The sequence below is a fragment of the Podarcis vaucheri genome (assembly GCF_965113315.1).
Source record: "Podarcis vaucheri genome assembly, chromosome: 2".
NCBI lineage: Eukaryota > Metazoa > Chordata > Lepidosauria > Squamata > Lacertidae > Podarcis > Podarcis vaucheri.
Genome location: NC_138760.1, coordinates 45,811,518 through 45,831,903, shown reverse-complemented (window position 1 = coordinate 45,831,903; position 20,386 = coordinate 45,811,518). Strand labels below are relative to the sequence as shown.

The 20,386-nt window shown below is 44.6% G+C and overlaps 1 protein-coding gene across 1 annotated transcript; it reads left to right on the top strand.

The window, feature by feature from the left end:
- The first annotated feature begins 4,690 nt into the window (after positions 1-4,690).
- LOC309527241 (transmembrane protein 238-like) lies at positions 4,691-12,009 on the top strand. Its single transcript, XM_082213909.1, has 2 exons — positions 4,691-5,158; positions 7,784-12,009. The coding sequence occupies exon 1, from the start codon at positions 4,766-4,768 to the stop codon at positions 5,006-5,008; it is 243 nt and encodes an 80-aa protein (XP_082070035.1). The 5' UTR covers positions 4,691-4,765; the 3' UTR covers positions 5,009-5,158; positions 7,784-12,009.
- Positions 12,010-20,386: the final 8,377 nt, after the last annotated feature.

Below are 20,386 nucleotides of genomic sequence, written 5' to 3'. Positions count from 1 at the left end.
TCCCTTTCATATGCACCTGGCATTGGGGCCGCTTGTTAATGATGCTGCTATCCCATGTGACTATGGCATGTGTGTGAATAGCAGAAGGGCATGGGTGCAGCTGATCGTGTATGCCTTCCCTAAGGGCTGGTTCTTCCACCTGGCAGGATATTATCTTGTTGCCAACTCTACTCATCAATCCTGCCTGGGTACTTGCCACATTCACACACACATACCACAGCATAGTACTGAGAAGCAGTTCTCAAGAGTTTGGGTGTGAAGGAAGAGGAACAAGTGATGCCATCAGGGTCAGGGCAGCAGAATGAGAAGCAAGTTCACCAAACACAGTGGAGCTTGCCCACCACATTTTGAAGTGATGTGAAACTTGTTACCAACTGATGGGTCCCTTTAAGAGCATTCAGTCCAGAGTCTAAATCTGCCCCTCTCCTGAGAGAGACTCGGGGCACAAGGGCTATCTGTTTTTTGCACCCATATTTTCTCTAGCTTGCCATGAAAGTCTGTAAGAATTGCCTCCTACAGAGCTGGGATCCTCACTCTTCAAAACTGTTGTGCCTGCTCTGTTTCTTCACATAACATGTGTGCTCCAGAAAAGGTTGTCTTGCCAGCCAGTCATCACAGTGACGGGAACTCTTTTTTGGCCGTAGGGCAGGTCAGAATGTGACTCCTGCAAGTGTGGTTTATAAATAGCCCTGGGAACGGTGCATCACTGGAATCGTAATCGTTCAGTAAAAATGGTTAGTTTTCTGAGCTGGGGAGCTAACCTGGAGGCCTCTGCATGTCCTCAGCAAGCAGGGCAGTTACTGGGTAGCCTATCGATGGCCAAAAGGGGTTACCATGGAAGACTGACAAATGGCAAAGCCAACTGGATTAGGGCTGGGCTTTTGCTGCTGAGGAATGTTAGTCACACTCGTTATCCAGAGAGGAGAGGAAAAGAGGAGAACGATCTGGCAGGAGGTTCATCTGGCCATATGGCTGATACCGTTACGTTTGGCATGATTCATAGCTTGACGTCACAAGCAGATAAGGTTTTTATTACGCCTGACACTTAGCAGACATGGAGCAAGGGAGGCAGCTTGGTAAACCAAAAGCAAACCACTGGGGCATCTAAAAATAAACACCCACCATTTCAGCATCATGCTGCTTTCTCCGATGGAAAATACTGAATTAAAAAAAATAAGGGTTGCCAAAGTGAGAAGGGAAGAGATGAAAGGAATTTACAGAAGGACAGACAAAGAGGAGGCGGGCAGGAATAAGGATGGTTGTTGTTTTACTGCTTTTATTAGCGGCACACTTCGACAGGCAAAGATTCCCCCAACAGCAGATGGAGATGCAGTGTTGAGAAATGCTTCACCTGTTGAATTTCTGCCTGATACACCAGCCCTGCCAGAAAAAAATGGGTGTACCCAAATGAAAATTGCAAACCCTCTAAGCAGAGACAGTATCGCATCCATGTTCTGAACAGTAAGGGGTTTGATTTATCAGGCAGACATTTTAACTGGATGATTTGATTTTCTTGCAATTAGTCCTGTGACACTGGTGGACATGAAGAGCGACAAGCATTTAAACTCTTGAACAGCAGCGGGGGGGGGGGGTTGGGGAAGGATTGTGTGGATCAGTGGTAGGTCTCAGGCTCCATCCCTAGATGGATAAGGTTGGCAAAGACCTCTTTGCCTGAAACACTGGAGAACTGCTAAGTCACACGGTTCAATGGTCTGATTCTCCATAAGGCCATTTCCCATGCTCCTGTTATTAACCCAGTTGTTTTTAAAAAGAGCATAGGTTTTGAAGACAAATGGCTGCACCCAGTTATATTATCATTTCACAACCACTATATGATTAAATATTGATTTTCAACAGTATGCCTTTAAATGGATGGAGCAAAACAGCTGACAAACATTACGGAACTGCAAACACAATGCAGTTCCTTGACTGTGTGTTATAGTTTTATGGTTACTCTACTGACCAGGGGGGGGGGACCCTGCCTGGGCTGCTCTTGTACCTTTAACAGCAGGTTGATCTGCAAAAACCAGTGAGGTGAAGCTTTCCATCATATAGAGATAAACATTATTAACCACCTTATGCCTGTGCCTCAACTCCCCCCACCCCCGGAAATATTTCAACTAAATGTTGTTCTGAACATATAAATAAGAAACATTAAGTGCTCATCCACACTTCTGCTTGTGCCACTGCTTTCCCCCAGGAAAACCTACTGTTGGGTTTTTTCCAGATTGACACTGCCTCTGATTTAGTGCTGAAAAGCGGATTTTCCACACAGTGGCGGAGCAAGCCGATCGGGCGCCTGGGGCAGCATGCGTGCCCTGCGCCCAGGGGTGGACCCATCCCTAGAAAGCATAGAACAAGCAGAAAACCACTCAGACAAGCAGAAGTGTAGATGAGCACTTACTTATGTAAAGCAGAATCACAGTACACCAGCTGCAACAGTATTCACTACGAAGTCTGGTATATTAATTTAAAGAGTGTCGCCATACGTTGGTCGAAGAATCACAGAATGGCTAGATCTGTTAACATATGTAATAAAACAAAACCAATCATTGTCAAAGTCATCTCCCCATCCCTTTCCCTTCCAGCATTCAGTCTCCCCATTTACTTTTTGGCTAAAGCAATTTGCCCAAAGTTTGTGTACCAATTAGATAATGTTAATCCTGAACCAGTTTACTTATCAGCTGATGAGCTGACACCATTGAAAATATTACTAAGTCCTTGTAAGGAATACCAACATTTTGATTATCAAACAGGGATAACAAAACCAACTGAGGGGAGAACATGGAAGCTTACATCCTGCTATTTTGCCAGTGCCTTCAAATACTTTTTGCCAAAATTGATTAATTTCAGACCAATTCTGCCACATGTGGCAAAAGTGTTAAGTTGTGGGTGAACATATCAGATGACACAGCGATTCTTCAAACAGCTCTTGTTTGTTCACAGGCCAGAACAGAACTGAACTGAAGGGTTCAGCCAGCCTGGTTATATTGAGCTCCACTACAGCGCAACAGTAACCACTTTCTGTAACTGTCCAATCACTGAACGTCACTTTCAATCCCCTATTTGCATATGTGGACCTGAGTGAAAACTATCTACAGTATCCCCCTGCTGGCCCAGGGTGAGAACTTCAGTACATAACAAAAAGGTTAGTACAGCCTCTCCAGCATTGTTTGCTCAGTATTTTGTTGGTGCTGCTCAATAAGACAGGTGTAAGGTTCTACCTATAACTCACTTTCAGAGTGTTTCTGCAGAAACAGATCCAGTGCCTTTTTACTCCACTGAGCATTCCACTATGCATTTGAAAGGGTTGTATTTAAATCTGTTAAGAAAAACTTTTTTTTAGAAAAAAAACAGAATCATTTTGAGTTGTGATATTAAATTTATAAATATCCTGTAGATAGAAGAAACAGAGGTTGATGTTTTTTAGACTTGAAGAATATTCTGTTAATGAATTTTCCATTTCAGTTAAGGGCATTATTGCTGAAACGTAAAATTTGATGCAGTTCAAACTGGTGGGTTTGGTTTTTTTAACTCTTTTTTCAGTTTGAGGATGAGGTTAACCCACTGGATAAATCCCTCACCCTACAGAGGCATTTTAGACTCCCAGTGTTTACATTACAAAATTTTATCAGTTCCACAGAACAAAGGATGAACAATTATAGGGGCTAATAGTGATTGTACAGTAGATTTTATTCCACTCTTGCCATACCTGCAGAGCATGTTTCAAGAAAGGGTTAGAGACCAAGTTGTTTTTTAAAACAGTATGGCTTAAAGAGACACATATTCTTAATCAGTGCATTCCATTTGTGCCTGCTATTTGCCTGAATCCCTACAAATGAAGGCACATGCTGCATAACATTAAAAAAAATGGCAAGGTGTCATTATAAGTGAGGTATTCCTAGCCCTCTGTCTTCAGATAGTTTGATTTTTAAAAATATTGACCAATTACCACCATGCATAAATACGTTAATAAGTTCCTGCCAATTTTGGAGTGCTTCCATCGTGATAGGAATAGGTAACCTACTGGAAAAAGGTAAGTTTAACATGGTAAAATATTCATATTTATGGAACTGGTTTTTCCAAGCTATGCTATATTCAGCTTGCTCCATCTTTGTAGTTTTATCTTATTTTATTTTTTGTAAGTGCTGTGTAATTAAGTTTTTGTAATAATTTAAAGTTTGTAGTAAAGACCACACCCAGATATTGTATGGGTTTGTCATGCCTGTGCCTCAGCTTGGCATTAAAAGGACACTTACCGTGGCTATCTAAAAACACACAACTTTACATGTTCGCTGAATGATCTTATTGACACATTTTAAAATAATGTTTTGTGATAGTTTTCCTGGTTTAACAGAACAACCCCCTCGGTCTAGGAAGTGTGGGGCTTGATTTCAAAGTGCTGTAGAAGCTATACGACTATAAAATGTCAGATTTAAACAAAAAATAATAGACATGGGCTAAGTAAGCCCTTACTAGTTTTTCCGAGTACAAAATGAAAAGTTCCCCAAGAGGACCAAAGCCCAGGTGGAGGGATCCATGCAGTGCGGCACCTTGCAGGCAAAAGTGTGTCACTGCTAGGGTGACAGTGACAGGGCAGGAAGGAGTTAAAGGCTCACCTGGTCTACCTGCTTAGTGTCCTCAGAGGTGTGCTCTGACATTTATACTTCCTTCTGATGGCAAGGCAGCCTGGATGTTTGGGCAGGTAGCATGACAATAAGACAGGCTTCCAAAGCTCAGCCTGCCTTTTGGCTGATAGCGCCCCATGAAGAAGAATTTGGCAACGATCCTTGCCCTATACGTGGGCCGGTGTTATTTCATATTAGTTTTGGCTCTCATCTGTGATGTGGCTGGATTGGTCCTCCTGCTTCTAGGGATTTTTGGCCTTTTGAGCTCTTGGGATTTCTTTGTTTACTCCGGAGCCCTGCTGTTGGCATTTAGTCTCCTATTCTGGGCTTTCTGGTATTCGCTCAACATTGAAGTCTCCCTTAAAGAACTAGCTGTTTGAGTCGATCTACAACCAGAGGAATGTGGAGGTGGCACCATCAAACTACAGAGAAGAACGTTTCACCTCCTGGAGGCATCTGAAATTTTCCCTGGGGAGTAGAAGGAAATGATGCAGCGACAAGAGCCAGTGCCCACCCATCCCCACAGCAAGGTATGTACCAAGACTGTTGTTTTTCTGTTTTAGGCAGATAAATAATCTGAATTTTCCAACATTTGTGCTTTGAGAGAAATACATTTGAGCTGAGTGATTTAAAAACATGTTACATCACATTAGCAGAATTATGCGAAAGGGTGGTGAGGTGTGTGTGAGGTCAAAGAATTCCAGAGAATGATGGTACTTCAAGGAAATTGTGGTTAAGTGATGTGTGTGTGTGAGATGACAGAATTCCAGAGAATGAATGGTGCGTCAGGGTCCATCTGCACACACCCCATTGTGACTTAAGTTACTAAACTCAAACTACATCGCCTTAAAAGTTGTCACAGATAAGCAAGTTCTTATGATTGTTAATATCGCTGGTGTCATAGAAGGCAGCTTCTGATAATTGCCACATGAAGGCTGCAATCCTGTGCCCACTTGCCACTGAACTTGGTCCTGCATAGGATTGCATGGCACATTATAGAATACACTGGCCTGCTGTGTACATTTCATGTTACTTTGAAAATTAGAGAAAGGGCAGATAATAACGGCTGGCGTGGTGGGAATGTGATCAGTTGTGTCTGTTCCATTTTTTACTGTTTCATGTCTGTTCTCAGCAGTGGCGTAGCATGGGCTGTCAGCACCCGGGGCAAGGCAAGTAATTTGCGCCCCCTAACCCATGGATTTGCGCCCCCTAACCCGTGGATTTGCGCCCCCTAACCCTAACCCCCAGATGTTGCGCCCGGTGCGGCCGGCCCCCCCTGCACCCCCCATGCTACGCCACTGGTTCTCAGCATGGTGTCCAGTTCCTGTGTTTTGGCTATCAATTTTTTTGGGGGGGGGGTGTTGCTCATTTGTTTGCCTATCTTGTTAGCAGAATTTAAACACACACACACACAAAACCTTGGACGCTTGTCTGGTGTGTCTGTCTGAAAAGCTTTATTTCAAAAACATCCACGTTTGCGTACAAAAGGGCAAAAATGAAATATGGGTCTTAGAGCAGGACTACCGTCTCAAACACAGAAGAGACAGTCAGCTGCCTTAAAAGCCCACTAGATAATTCAGTCATCATGTCTAGCTTCCCGCAGAGATGAACCATCATTTATTTTGTTTGTTGCATTTGGGAAGGTGGGTATGGGGTTTTTCTTACATTATCTAGTCAGAGAATTCTGTTGTCTGCTGTAGCGAAACCAAAGCCCCAAATTAAAGCTCCACTTCAGCCATCTCGGCTATGTCTCTTGTCATGTCTTCAGGAAAACAAAACATACAAGGAATATTTCTGGCATCTCATAATGGCTTTAACAATAGCATGCATTTTATTAGATGCTAATAGAAATGGGGCACAATCAGGGGTTTTGGTGCCACAGGAGAAACTGCACAATCTGCTTTGAAGTAGATTGCATTCTCCCTAAATTAAAATCAGGTTCACAGCTCAGGGATGCTCTTTGATCCAGACTTAATCCTGGATGGTCAAATAATAGTAGCCACTAGTAGTGCCCCCTCCCAGTTTTGGCTTGTCCCCCAGCAGCTGTACATTTGTTTTGACAAATCCTGAATCCTGACCACAGCTCCTCATGTCCTCGCAGTTCCAATTATTCCTTGCATTTCTAAGTCCTCCAATTCTTCCATTTTCTAGTTTCTGCTCCTTGTCTCACATTGACTGTGATGCCGTATCGCCAACAACAAATATACGGGTGTCTGCTAGGAGAGAGTTCTCTGCGTATGCCATTATTCCTGGCATTTCCCTGGCATCGTGCCCAGACTAGGAGGAAGAGCAAGTGAACATCTGTCTCTCTACAACAGGGAGAAGTAACCGGGCAAGTTATAAAGTGACCAGCCTGGCACTATGGCCTGCTGTGTTTAATCATTAACTGTGGACCATAAAGTTTCCGGAGCCACAAGCTTCCTTGATGGGGCAGCTGCCAGATACATGGCTTGTAATTATTCTTTATTAGGCATTATAAGATGGCGCAGCCATGGCAGGTGGCACAAAACTCACTCTGATCCTCCAGAATATGGCATATGTTTCATGCATATCCCAGAGCACAATCCTATTAGATGTAGGCCCTATTCAATTCAATCAGACTCCCAGATGAATATTATAGGGCTTCAGCCCCAATCACTCCAAGGATGGAGAACTTCCAGGCATGCATAACAACATGAAACTGGTAATGCATGCGGCCAGAATGCTTCTCAAACTACACTGGCTGGTACAGTAAAAGCCCTTGCAAAATGATCCCACATTTGCCTTTGCTATAACATGCCAGCTTATCTTTGCAGAACAGTTTCAGAAACATGTATTTGGTTGGAACGCACGTGGTTTTAAATTTTAATTGTGGTGGTTGGTAGTAAAGCCAAAGCATCCTGATTCCTAATTGAACCCTTTCCCCCAAAGCCCATTATTTACAGGATTTAAAGAAATAATGGATTTCTTGAAATCCATTATTTATATAAGACATCTATCTCCTGTGCAGATGTGACAAGATGCAGAAAGATGCAGGTTCAGCTTCATTAGCTGTGCAGCCTTTTCCCTGAGCAAGGAAGGGCTGAAACAGGAAGGAGTTGGAACATACCCAGATACCACTTTCATTCAGCAATGGATTGAATGCAACTTTTCTTCTTTTGTGTTTTTGTTCCCAGTGCACTTAAAGCTGATATACCATGGATTATCCCAGGAGAATGAAGGGAAGACGCTGCGAATATGGACACTCATGCCAGCCTACATTTGGAATTCACAGGATTCCTCCAGGAAAACTAGGCTATGTTGAGTCCTGTGCATTCAGAGACTCCTTGTCTGAAGCTCTGCACCTTATTGGGTTGAACGCATACAGTCTGAACATTACACCAACATCTCGCTCTAAGCCTTTGCTTTGCACAGCTATTCGGCGCCCTGATTTTACCCATTGCAATCACCAAGCCACGCTGTGTCCTTGAGTAACGTATGGACTTTGTTTTTAAAAGTTGACTAGAACCGCAGGAGAACCATATGTGCGTGCAGATATGATTGGTGCTGTATTTGCATGAATCTATACAGTTGAAACTGGGGGAACAGTTTATATAGAGCTTAATCATTTTGTGCATTGATAATGGCTTCGTAGATGCCTGTAATTCCAGGAAGCTGTGCAGTGCAACATTTCATGATGCTAGAGTGCTGTAGGCTGGGAGGAGATGGTGCCAAGCAAGCCCATGCCGTTTCACTGCGTGCTTTGCTCAGATGCATGCAGAAGGTAGCATCTTTCATTATGAAACTGAAGGCTGCTAGGAGATGGAGACCCTGATTCCCCCACCGCTGCCAGTGATCCTGCCAGGGCCATTCTCTTTTGTTGGCTGATTTCCTCTCAGATTGGGGGTTATCACCTTTGGCCAGGACTGCTCTTCCTTGTTTGGCTTCCTGCCCTGCAGACGTTTAGAAGAGAATGAAGCAAAACAGGGCACTACAGCATCTTGCACACTGATTTCTCTAGCTGGCTGGCTGCACAACCTGCCCCACAGCATTCCTGGTCCTTACGATCTGCCTGGTCATCCTAACTGGTAACAGCGTGCCTTGAAAGAAAACCCCACCAGCCTGAACGGGAACCCAGCGGTTTCTACACTAGCCGGATGGCAACTCAGAACAAATAGGTTCTCAATTTTTTTTAAAAAGCAAAGCCCTCTCCAGAAAGTGGGGAGAAGCTAACATCTTGGCTAAACGGAGGATGAGGGAACAGTGCAGATTCTGGCTTTAGTTAAGATCTCAGCTGTCCTCGAAAATGCTTCGTTTCATGGAGATAGAAAGGTTAGCTCGTTCTTACTTCCCAGGTTTGGTGTGGGACATATGAGAGGTGAAATTGTCTTAGTTAGAAAGACCTAAAGGGCTGGCAATGCATTGGTGAGGATCCAAACTAGTCCCAATGGGAGTTTTGTCGAAGGCCTACAGTGATTTGCCCTGCTATGGAGTCCCTCCCATGGCAGTGGGAATTAATGAATGTATGTGGCAGCAGTGAATGAGCCAGACAGCAGTGCTCTGTACAGGCCTGGGTAGTTGGAATTTTAAATCTGCCCAATGGCTCAGGAATAATACTATGTTAGAGGCATTGTGGGAAATTAATTAGAGGCATTGTGGCTCCTGGACCCAGCTGCTCAGTACTGCTCAGAACACCAGGAAAAGCGTTTCCAAGCTGTAGCCCAGGGTTCTACGTGTTGATGCCAGGTCTGGTATTGCCTAGAGATTTTGAAAGGGGAAAGGGATTCCTTTATCTTGGAACAAGGAACAGCACATGAACAAAAGCAGGTGTGTCTGGTAGTAGAAAAGGCAACAGTTTAGGGGAATGAGTAGGCCTCAGTGCTCCAAGACCCAAGCAAGCATGTGGAGATGAATAGGCTTTGTGGGCGCATTTTCTGGTAATCTACCTGGCTGCCATGCTCAAACAAATGTCTGGTGTACCACGTCCAGTGCAAACACACACATCCGTGCTGGGCCCAAGCCAGTTGTTGTACATCTTTATGGCCTTGCAAAATAGGTGCTTTCGATTTTGATCGTTTTCTGAAAAGTAAATATTAGCTTTGTATGGGAAGGGAAGGAAGTTTCGAAGCTGGAACCCGAACTGCAGATCAGATGAGACCCTACAATATCGTGAAAGGGTTTTCCTGTCTTGGGTCAGTGGCTGTTTTAATTCCTTTTTAAAGATATAGGTGCAAGCTTCCAAGCCATGCCTAAGACCGGAGATTCCGGAAAAGCAAGGTGAATTTCTGTGTACAAGAAAAATCCAATAACGTCCAAAGCCACTGCGGACACGGCTATGTATAGAGGTGACAAAATAGACTGCATGTTAGCGTATATGCACTGAATGTGCCGTTTTCCTGCACACAAGTGATGTCTGTGTAGGAATCCTTTAGGTGTAAAGCAGCCCTCGGAATAGTAATCCTATAAAATGAGATGTGGCTTTGCCAAAATTCCCCCTTCTAGATGCGCAAGAACCCTGTCCCAAACTGAATCTAGCAGTCCCTTCCTTACCTCCCACAGGATATGAATAATAATAGAATATAAATACAGGGCAGGCAGCAATACTGAGGCCTTAAGCAAGCCTGTTTTATGGCCCATTTGCTCCCCATAAAAATTGGGGAAGTGGGATGGATTTTCCAGTTATACAACCTGTACATGTAGTATCAATAATCAGCATTTATACTGAGCATTTCAGCTCTTCACGTATTACCAGAGACTCTCAGTTACAACAATGTATCGAGAAGGGGCCTGATTCAAAGACAGTCGGTGGCACTTAACTTCATTGAAATATATGCGACTTAAGCTTCACTGTCTCTGGACTAGGGTCATTCATTACGTGTACAGAGTTTCCCTTCTTGCCTTGCATGGAATGTGCTTAACATCCATGGATATCATCTTATAGCATTAGATGTAAGGACTAGGAGTACGTACCAACATTTGGTTAACTCCCTTTTCAGATGGGTTACTGCATGGGAAAGGAACAAGTGTAGGGAGAGAGCAGCCTAATGGTATACACAGATAGTCCCATGTGCCTTAAATGTCACACAGCTTCCATTAGAAAGGGCATCAAAGCTCCTTGCTCTGGAGCTATGAAATATTTCTGATGAGTCTGAGTCCACCAGGACACTAATGCTTTGTAAATTTCTAGCCTATTGCAGACGGGGTTGGGTGGGGGTGGGAAGGTTGAATGTATATGTGGTGATTTGATTAAATGTATATAAACAATTCCCACTGAATGCCTCTCCTCCAAAAACCACAAAACTTACCCTTCTATCACTGATCTGATGGAATCAGATGGAGCCAGTCTCAGGTAGGTGGTTCGGCACCCAGACATGTAAATAGCTGCCTGGTGCTTGATTTGATAAGCATAGTGATTTCAACCTCACTGTGCCACTGTGAGTAGCCTCCTTATGTGCCACTCTTGCTGTGTGAGGAGGAAAATGCACAGTATGACTATGCAGAAATCCCTTTCAACAAGTCCTGTCTGCTTATTTGTCCATCTGTTGCTCAGGGTGTCTTGCTGAGTTTAGAGTAAGCTTTGACAGCTGGGAAATAAATACTCATGGGTAAAGTATAATTTGCCTAGACAGCATCTTAAAAAGCAGAGACATCACCTTGCCGACAAAGGTCTGTATAGTTAAAGCTATGGTTTTCCCAGCAGTGATGTATGGAAGTGAGAGCTGGACCATAAAGAAGGCTGATTGCCGAAGAATTGATGCTTTTGAATTATGGTGCTGGAGGAGACTCTTGAGAGTCCCATGGACTGCAAGAAGATCCATTCTGAAGGAAATCAGCCCTGCGTGCTCACTGGAAGGACAGATCCTGAAGCTGAGGCTCCAATACTTTGGCCACCTCATGAGAAAAGAAGACTCCCTGGAAAAGACTCTGATGTTGGGAAAGATGGAGGGCACAAGGAGAAGGGGATGACAGAGGACGAAATGGTTGGACAGTGTTCTCGAAGCTACGAACATGAGTTTGACCAAACTGCGGGAGGCAGTGGAAGACAGAAGTGCCTGGCGTGCTCTGGTCCATGGGGTCACGAAGAGTCGGGCACGATTAAACGACTAAACAACAACAACAAAGTATAATTTGAGCCTGGACTTGCTAAGACTGTCCCCCTTAATGCACACCCTCAGTCCTAGATCATGAGTAGTAATAATTAAGTGTGCAGAGCCTCTGAATGTGTGCATTTCCTTCACCGCTGAGACATTTCCCATACATCTGGAATTACCAGGCCCGAATCATGAGCTAGAGAGGTATATAAGCACCAGCCTCTCTCTGTTTACTTATTTACTACTTGGCATGAAGGAGGAGATCCAGTTTTGAAAGTGAGGTGTGTGTGTGTGTGTGTGTACACATGTGTGCAAAGGGTCAAGCACACTGTATTTCAAGTTGACAGCTTCTTTTAAAAAAGATGTATCTGAATGTTTTGAATTTGAAACCTGAGAGCAAAGTTGCAGTTCTTGTTGACAACTGGAGAAAATAGCTACTGAATACATAACTTTTAAAGATTCATTTCCTTGTAACAAAAAAAAATCTAGTAAGGAAAAAATCTAGCTGCATAGCTTGCAACAATAATAAAAGGTGTGTATCAGTACAAAGTTCGATCCACTGTTTTTTTATTGGCTATGCAGATATGGGTTAGATCGAAAGATTAAAAAGATCACATTCCACTTCGCCCAACAGAGCACACAAACGTTTTGATTGGTTTTTGAAAATATTTTTTTAATTCAGATGGTCAGAGATATATTTTCCTTTCCTAAATGTCCTGCTCCCATGCTCTACTTTGCAACAGTGTGTGATAAGAACATAATTGTACACGGATGAGGGAAGTGTACAGTGATCCCAGATTTATTTATTTTTTTAAAAAGGTCTATGTTGCAGGTTCCCCCTTTGAACATTTATAAGGCCTTTATGCTGTTTTATCTGGAAGGCTCAGAGCATGTTATGGCTGTAATTCACTATCTGTTGGGATCAGAGCAAATGAAAGCTTAGAGATTACAAACCGGGAAACCTGGACAACAATTCAAGATTCCTAGACTTTTAATCTACCATCTCTTCCCATTAAGCTTCATCTACTTCCACATGAGGGACGTGGGTGGCGCTGTGGGTAAAACCTCAGTGCCTAGGGCTTGCCGATCGTATGGTCGGCGGCTCGACAGGTGAGCTCCCGTCGTTTGGTCCCAGCTCCTGCCCACCTAGCAGTTCGAAAGCACCCTTAAGTGCAAGTAGATACAGTGGTGCCTCGCAAGACGAAATTAATCTATTCCGCGAGCCTCTTCGTCTAGCGGTTTTTTCGTCTTGCGAAGCAACCCTATTAGCGGCTTAGCGGATTAGCGCTATTAGCGGTTTAGCGGCTATTAAAGGCTTAGCGGCTATTAAAGGCTTAGCGGATTAGCGGCTAAAAGGCTATTAGCGGCTATTAAAGGCTTAGCGGAGTAGCAGCTAAAAGGCTATTAGCGGCTTAGCGGCTTAGAAAAAGGGGGGAAGCGAAAAAAAATCGGAACACTTGCAAGACGTTTTCGTCTTGCAAAGCAAGCCCATAGGGAAAATCGTCTTGCGAAGCAGCTCAAAAACGGAAAACCCTTTCGTCTAGTGGGTTTTCCATCTTGTGAGGCATTCGTCTTGCGGGGCACCACTGTAAATAGGTACCGCTTTATAGCGGGAAGGTAACGGCGTTTCCGTGTGCTGCGCTGGTGCTGGCTCGCCAGAGCAGCTTCGTGACGCTGGCCACATGACCCGGAAGTGTCTCCGAACAGCGCTGGCTCCCGGCCTCTTAAGCAAGATGAGCACGCAACCCCAGAGTCGGTCACGACTGGCCCATATGGGCAGGGGTACCTTTACCTTTACTTCCAAATAAAGGCTTGGTGGCATGTCATGTGCACAGTGATCCAAACCCGCACAACATCATCCCCATCAGAGTTGCACCCCAGAGTCCCCCTCTCCCCAACACAGACCGAATTTCTATTTACTGTTTCCTCTGTGTGTTGTTATTGGTCGTGGTGGTGGTGGTTTTTTGTTTTTGTTTTTTTACTTAATGGGTTATCCATATATCTGGATTAAATGGGGAAAATAATATGGGATGGCATGTGGACAAGAATGACGTTGTGTGCCTGCTGCCCAAAACCTGCACACAGGAGCAGCATGGAAGACAGATGCCCATGTTCTCTAGAATCATAGAACTGTAGACACGGGAGGCACCTCTTGGGCTTGCTGATCAGAAGGTCAGCGGTTCGAATCCCCGTGACAGGGTGAGCTCCCGTTGCTCTGCCAACCTCTCAGTTGAAAAGCATGCCAGTGCAAGTAGCTGAACAGGTATTGCTGTGGTGGGAAGGTAAATGGTGTTTCCATGCGCTCTGGTTTCTGTCACGGTGTCCCGTTGCGCCATGTGGTCTTGCTGGCCACATGACCTGGAAAGCTGTCTGTGGACAAATGCCGGCTCCCTTGGCCTGAAAGCGTGATGAACGCCGCAACCCCATAGTCACCTTTGACTGGACTTAACCACCCGGGGTCCTTTACCTTTTTATTTTTTTTAGAGTTGGAAAGGACCCCAAGGGTCATCTATTTCAACCCCCTGCAATGCAGGAATAATACACGGTAACAATGATTTGAACACAGAATTGCTACATTTTGGGGAAGAGTAGCTTCTACTGCACTTAGAATGTATGTCCACATTTATATGTAATGTGAAGCCTGGTACTAAAAAAACAAAAACACATTAGAATTTGTGGCAATCTTCATGTAGATCTCTGCTAGAAACTGAGCAGTGGCAGGATCTGTGAAGGTGGCCCCATCCAAAACAGCAACTGTACTTCAGTAGGGGGAGAAACTCACTGTGCTAACTGGTACCTCTCCTTTACAGCCTCTTTTCCACAGCTCAGCACCACAGCTTCATTAGCTCAGTGCCTGTGACTAAATGACACCAGTGCAACTGAGCACCCCCACTGTATACTCGCATTGTAGTTAGCAGTGTTGGCCCACCATCGGTAATCACTGCTCTTTCACGGTGGTCATGCATCTTTAATCACCAGGCACAGCCCCCAGGAAGTACCAGAAGCAGCAACAACAGCAGTCCTCAACCTGGCAGGGAGCCAAATGGGTGCTTAGGCGATAATGCCAGCTGCTAATTGCTGTTCGTTTGCAAAGAATATGCAAGACTTATCCCCGGACAGCAGAGCAGCTCAGCGGATATCATGGTAGCTGCCAGCCTACCTTGTAGCAGGGAGTGGATGTGGGAATATACATACAAGAAAGAAAGAAAGAAAGAAAGAAAGAAAGAAAGAAAGAAAGAAAGCCCTGCAGGATAGCAAAAATGTGACACCCACATTTTTGCTTAGGACAGGACCTGCAAGTCTGTGACACACCCCAAGTGAGTCTCTCATTGATTTCACAGGGACAATGGACTGCAGTCTTGTGACTGTGCCATAGACATCTATGTCATGCCAGGGCAATAAGTGAGGACGTGTCCTTTTCACAGTGGACACATGTCTCTGTGATGCCTGTAGAATGACACCCAAGTGATTCAGATCCTGATCTGTCTCTCTCTGGCAGAAACTTTGGGGAAAGAGTGTAGAACTGCTTCGGGCAAGAGCCTGTGAACAAGGCACAGACTAAGAACACTAGAAAAGCCCTGTTGGGTCAGGATAAAAGCCCCATCTAGTCCCGCCCCCTGGTCTCACCGTGGCCAAGCAGACCCCTGTGGGACACCCAGAACCTCCAAGTGTCCCTATCTTCCAGGGACGTCCCTGATTTAGAGAAGCCGTCCTGGTTTCTGATTTGATCCTGGAATGTCCCACTTTTCCTTAGGATGTCCCTAACATTTTCATTGGAGAAATGTTGGAGGGTATGGAGTTATCTAACCCCCAAGCCATCTGAAGGCAATTCTATATAGGGAAGGTTTTTTTTAATGTTAATGTTTTATTATGTTTCTATATATGTTGGAAGCTTCCCAGAATTCTGGGGCAACCCAATAAGACATGTGGGGTATAAATAGTAAAATTATCATTATGGAATGGGACGTTCCTATTTTCATCAGAGAAATGTTGGAGGGTATGGAAACCTGCAAGCAGGATGTGAGCAAAACAACTAACTTTTGATTCCCGGCAACTGGTATTCAAAGGCATGCCGCCTCCGACTGTGTTAGTAGAGCATAGCCATGTGATGTCTATGAGGCTCTTTGGGAAGTATCTCATTAAGCCAAATGATGAATTATTTGCCTTTATTGCGATTCAGCTGCTGAGCTGCTGGCCTAGTGGGCCTGCTGAGCTCCTGCTCAATTATTCAGCAGCTGAGCTGTAAAGCCAAGCAAGCCGAGTGTTGCCTAATGGGTCTCTTCAGCGCATCTCCTGCCATTGAGTGAGCAAGGAAGCACTTCCAGGCTCCATGCAATTCCCAGACCTGCCATTGGCAGGCTGCAAAGCAGTGCCTTCTTCTCAACAATCGCTCCTTCCATTATGAGTACCAAGTACCAAGTCATTAGCAATGCATTTCTCTGTGGGTCTGGTGCCTGTTCACACATGCATACAGCCCTACATGCTTCAGCTGGTTTTGGCCTTGCAGATTTATTCCCATACAACTCCAGCCCACCTCTCCACCCCAAAGTAGCTGCTGAATCAACGGGCCATGGAAGGAAGGAAGGAAGGAAGGAAGGAAGGAAGGAAGGAAGGAAGGAAGGTAGGTGAGGGAGGGGAGAAGAAATAATAGAAGTTTATAAGAAAATGGGCAGAGAGAAGTTTTTCTCCCCTTCCTGTAATAGTAGAACCTGCAAATTGCTCAGTGAAGTTGAAAGCTGGAAAATTCAGGACGCAGCGAGTCTTTATACAGCACATAGCTAAAACTATGCAATTCACTGCCAGAGGGTGTGGTGACCAATGCCAACTTCAGCTGCTTTAAAATTAGACTGATTCTTGGAGAATAAGGATAATGGCTAAAGGTCAAGATGGCTATATGTTGGCTCCAGGACAGTGGCCTAGCTGGGGTTGCCAGCACCCAGGGCCATGCAGAGAGGTGGTGGAGGGAAACGGATGGAGTATTCATGCGCATTAAACCGCCTAACACTGTCCATAACACCCAAAAGATTGCAGCTGCCGAGATAAGAAAAGAAGAGTCATTCCATTGTCTGGAGAGGTCACTTCCTGGTTCACATGGAGAAGCCGTTTTCATTGGAGCTCAGCAACGGAAGTGTACAGCAGTATTGCGGCAGTACCAGATGTTGAAATTTTGCGTCCCTAACAATTTTGCACCATGGTACGCCACTGCTCCAGAACCAGAGACAGTCTGCTTTTGAGTATCAATATCTGAAGCTGGAGACCAACAGCAGGAGAAAGCTATTGTGCTCAGGTTCAAGAGGCTAGCAACTGGGGGAAATAGAATTCTGAACTACACAGGCCTGTGACCTGATCCAGCAGGGCTCTTCCTGTGTTCTTCAGCTCTCTCCCAAAGCATACTCCCTGTGCCTCCATTTCCTGTCCCTCCCCTCCCCTCCTGCATCTCTCATACATACTCATTTCTCAGTCATCAGTGTCACTCCCTCTCCTCCCTGCTGCAGGTGCTGCTTATAGGAAAGCTTTCCCACCTGGCTTTTCACAGACTGTGGAGCTTTTCCTGTGCCTACAGGACTTGCCAAATTTGCTGCCAGGTGCTGCTGGGTATGTGTATAGCTCCACTGTGTGGTGAACCGTTGAACTTCAGGTGGCAGCTTCTCAGAGACATTTCTCCAAGCTGGGGATGGACTCTGCCGGTCCAGTTTGGCTATTGGGTCCCTCAGGGCAGGAAAGAGTATAAGAGGGCTCTCTGTGCCAGGTTGAGCTTTACGTTATGAACAAGGTCTTCCTGAGCTCTGGTGCATTTCTGTTGCGCTCTGTTCCTGGCTCATCCTCTCGTTCTCACTCCCTGCTTGGTCCTGGTTTGCCCTGTGGTCCTTTTGACTAATTTGCCTTGTTTTTAGTTTTTAGTTTTTAAGAATTATTTATACTTCTCAGATTTATACATTTCACTGATTTTACAATCTCTTTGACATTTCAAAACTTGACTTCCTTCCCGCTCTTTCTGCAGTTCCTTAAATTTATTTTTAATATCTTCTGCATACCCTAATTAACTTAATTTGCTCATTTATTCATCTTCTTTAAATATATACTTTTATGAAACTGCAGGTTATTACAATAATCCTGCCAATGTTTTTATCTGTTTACAACTTATCTGTAAATACTCAATAAACCATTTCCATTCTGTTCTACATGTTCTGCATGTAGTATCAGGTTCAATGCCTAGTTTTTCCAGGTAGATACAGTCTAGGAGAGCTTGAATAAGGTTTCCTAAGTCAGCATTCACCGGTGTTGGTTTCAGTCTCTGAATGATGCTGTGTGGATCTGCTATGTGAACCTTCTCCTTTTTGTATTGAGACAGGCACCAGGATTCTGTTTGTTTCCTGACTACTGCCCATCTTTATGCCACTTTTGACAAATGCATGCCACATCTGAGTGGGCAGCAGTGTTCTGGCTGGAGGGAGTGTGCCAGCAAAGAACATCAGTTCCACAGCCCATTATGGCAGATGGCAGATAACCCAATCAGCCTGACTAGGAGAGGCAATTACCAGAACGGCTAATGACTTTCCTTTCCTTGGTGCATAAGCAAACATTTCATCACTTGAGTTAAATACTGTGAATAGGCTCATGTCATTTCCTGGGATTAATGATCAGCTACTGGGGTTTGAGCTTTGATGCTACCAGTCCAGGGCTGGATTTACGTATAAGCTAAACAAGTTTAGGGCCCCACTCTCTTGGGGGCCCCCAAAAAATTAAAGGGAAAAAAACCTGGATGTACATTACCAAAATATAAGATAAAAAAACAAATAAAATAAAACCTACACACAGCAACAGTGTTTTTTGTTTTGTGTTGTGTAGGCTCCTATGATGTAAGTAATGGGCCCCGCCTGCTAGCCTGCTCCCTAAAATATAACTGGTTTGCTCGTTTCTATATATAGTGTGCCTACATTCTGCATGGACTGGTGCATAAATTACCATATAGGTTGCGGCGCTCATTTCGCTTTACTGGCCGAGGGAGCCGGTGTACAGGTTCCAGGTCATGTGTCCAGAATGACTAAGCCACTTCTGGCAAACCAGAGCAGTGCAGGGAAATGCCATTTACCTTTCCGCTGGAGCGGTACCTATTTATCTACTTGCACTTTGACATGCTTTGAAACTGCTAGGTTGGCAGAAGCAGGGACCGAGCAACGGGAGCTCACCCATCACGGGGATTCAAACTGCCGACCTTCTGATTGGCAAGTCCTAGGCTCTGGTTTAACCCACAGCACCACCCGCGTCCCCATATAGCATATATTCAACACAAAAAAAACAGTGGCAATTTGTTGTTGACAAAGGACAGCTGGACATATAAAGGGCCCCATTACCTTCCGTAGCTTAGGGCCTCATCAAACCTAAATCTGGCCCTGTACCAGTCATATGAACAAACACGCACATGAGCATTAGCCCTGTGTGCAGCCTAAATGGGGTGTTTTCTCAAAGTTCCCTCCAGTTTTAAACCAACACTGCACATTTACTTAACATTAAGTATAAAAAAGAGACTTAGCTTGCAATGCTGTCTCAGATTGTGTCGCCACTGGCTTGCCCAATGGAACCTTTGCTTTCACAGCCTTGCATCTCTTAGTCTTATTAGCACCTACAGCAGGTAACTGAGAGACTCACTCACATCTGTAGCAGCTGCCATTAAGACTCAGGCAGCTCAGGGTCAGTAGCATCTAAGTATGCTTGCATATGTGGGTGAGAAAACTATTATCCTCCAATAGAAAATGGTTTTCCAAAATAAGTGAGATCTGTCTGATCTACGTTTATCAGCTTGTGGGTCATTATTTGCAGCTTAGTACCTATTCTTTTTTTAAAGCTTTTATAGGAGAATCAGTGGAGTCATCGTGATGATACACTGGCACCTCCTTGTGGCTTCCAGGAGTATTTGCAGTCATGTGTTGCAAAAACAGCTGGTTGAGTTAGGCTGGACGGATTAAGCAGAGAATGAATGCAGCAAACAGAATGCAACCATCAGAGGGAGGAATATTTTAGACTGGAAAGGACATGCTCAAAGCACTCCAGCATTGCAGAATCTGAATATCAGATTCAAGACTTTGGACTGCACGTAGTCTGGAGACAAGACAGATAACAGCAACTGGAAGATGACCGACAGGGTGTTATATCCATGTCATGCAATCCTATGGGTTGATTTAGCGTTGGCTCCATGCCACGTTGCAATCAAGTCATATGATTTGCCAAGCAAAGGAAGGTTGCCATCCTGCACCTTGGTGTCTCTTGTTTCAGAGATAACGGTGTACTTTTCAACCTTCCTCTTGGGTTGGAGCTGTGATAACAGAAGTCCTGAACTACTCCCCTCCCAACTGTTTCACACTGAAACACTTGCAAAGCAAGCAAGATGTCTCCAGGTGGGCTCTGGGTGGGTGGGTGAATGAAAAGGGCCCAAACTCCCAGTACTGAAATGTGTATAGCACTATACATCAAATCCATGGAGCGTTGTGTGTTTTTTTATTGTCTAAAAGGATTCTTTCACCTGCTTCCATTTCTTCTCTGCCCTACCCACAGAACACAAAAGCTTCTGGACCGAATGGAGGCAATGGGGCTGTATGATTTGCTTGAGAGGCACCTGCTCAAACAAACAAGGATGAATCTAAACAAAACATTGTCAGTGCGTGACACCATGAACTTCCCTGCAGGAAAGACTTGAGGACAGACTGGAAA

What these genes read in the sequence shown, in the direction of transcription:
- LOC309527241 (XM_082213909.1), top strand. Translation starts at nt 4,766, where the DNA reads ATGAAGAAGAATTTGGCAACGATCCTTGCCCTATACGTGGGCCGGTGT.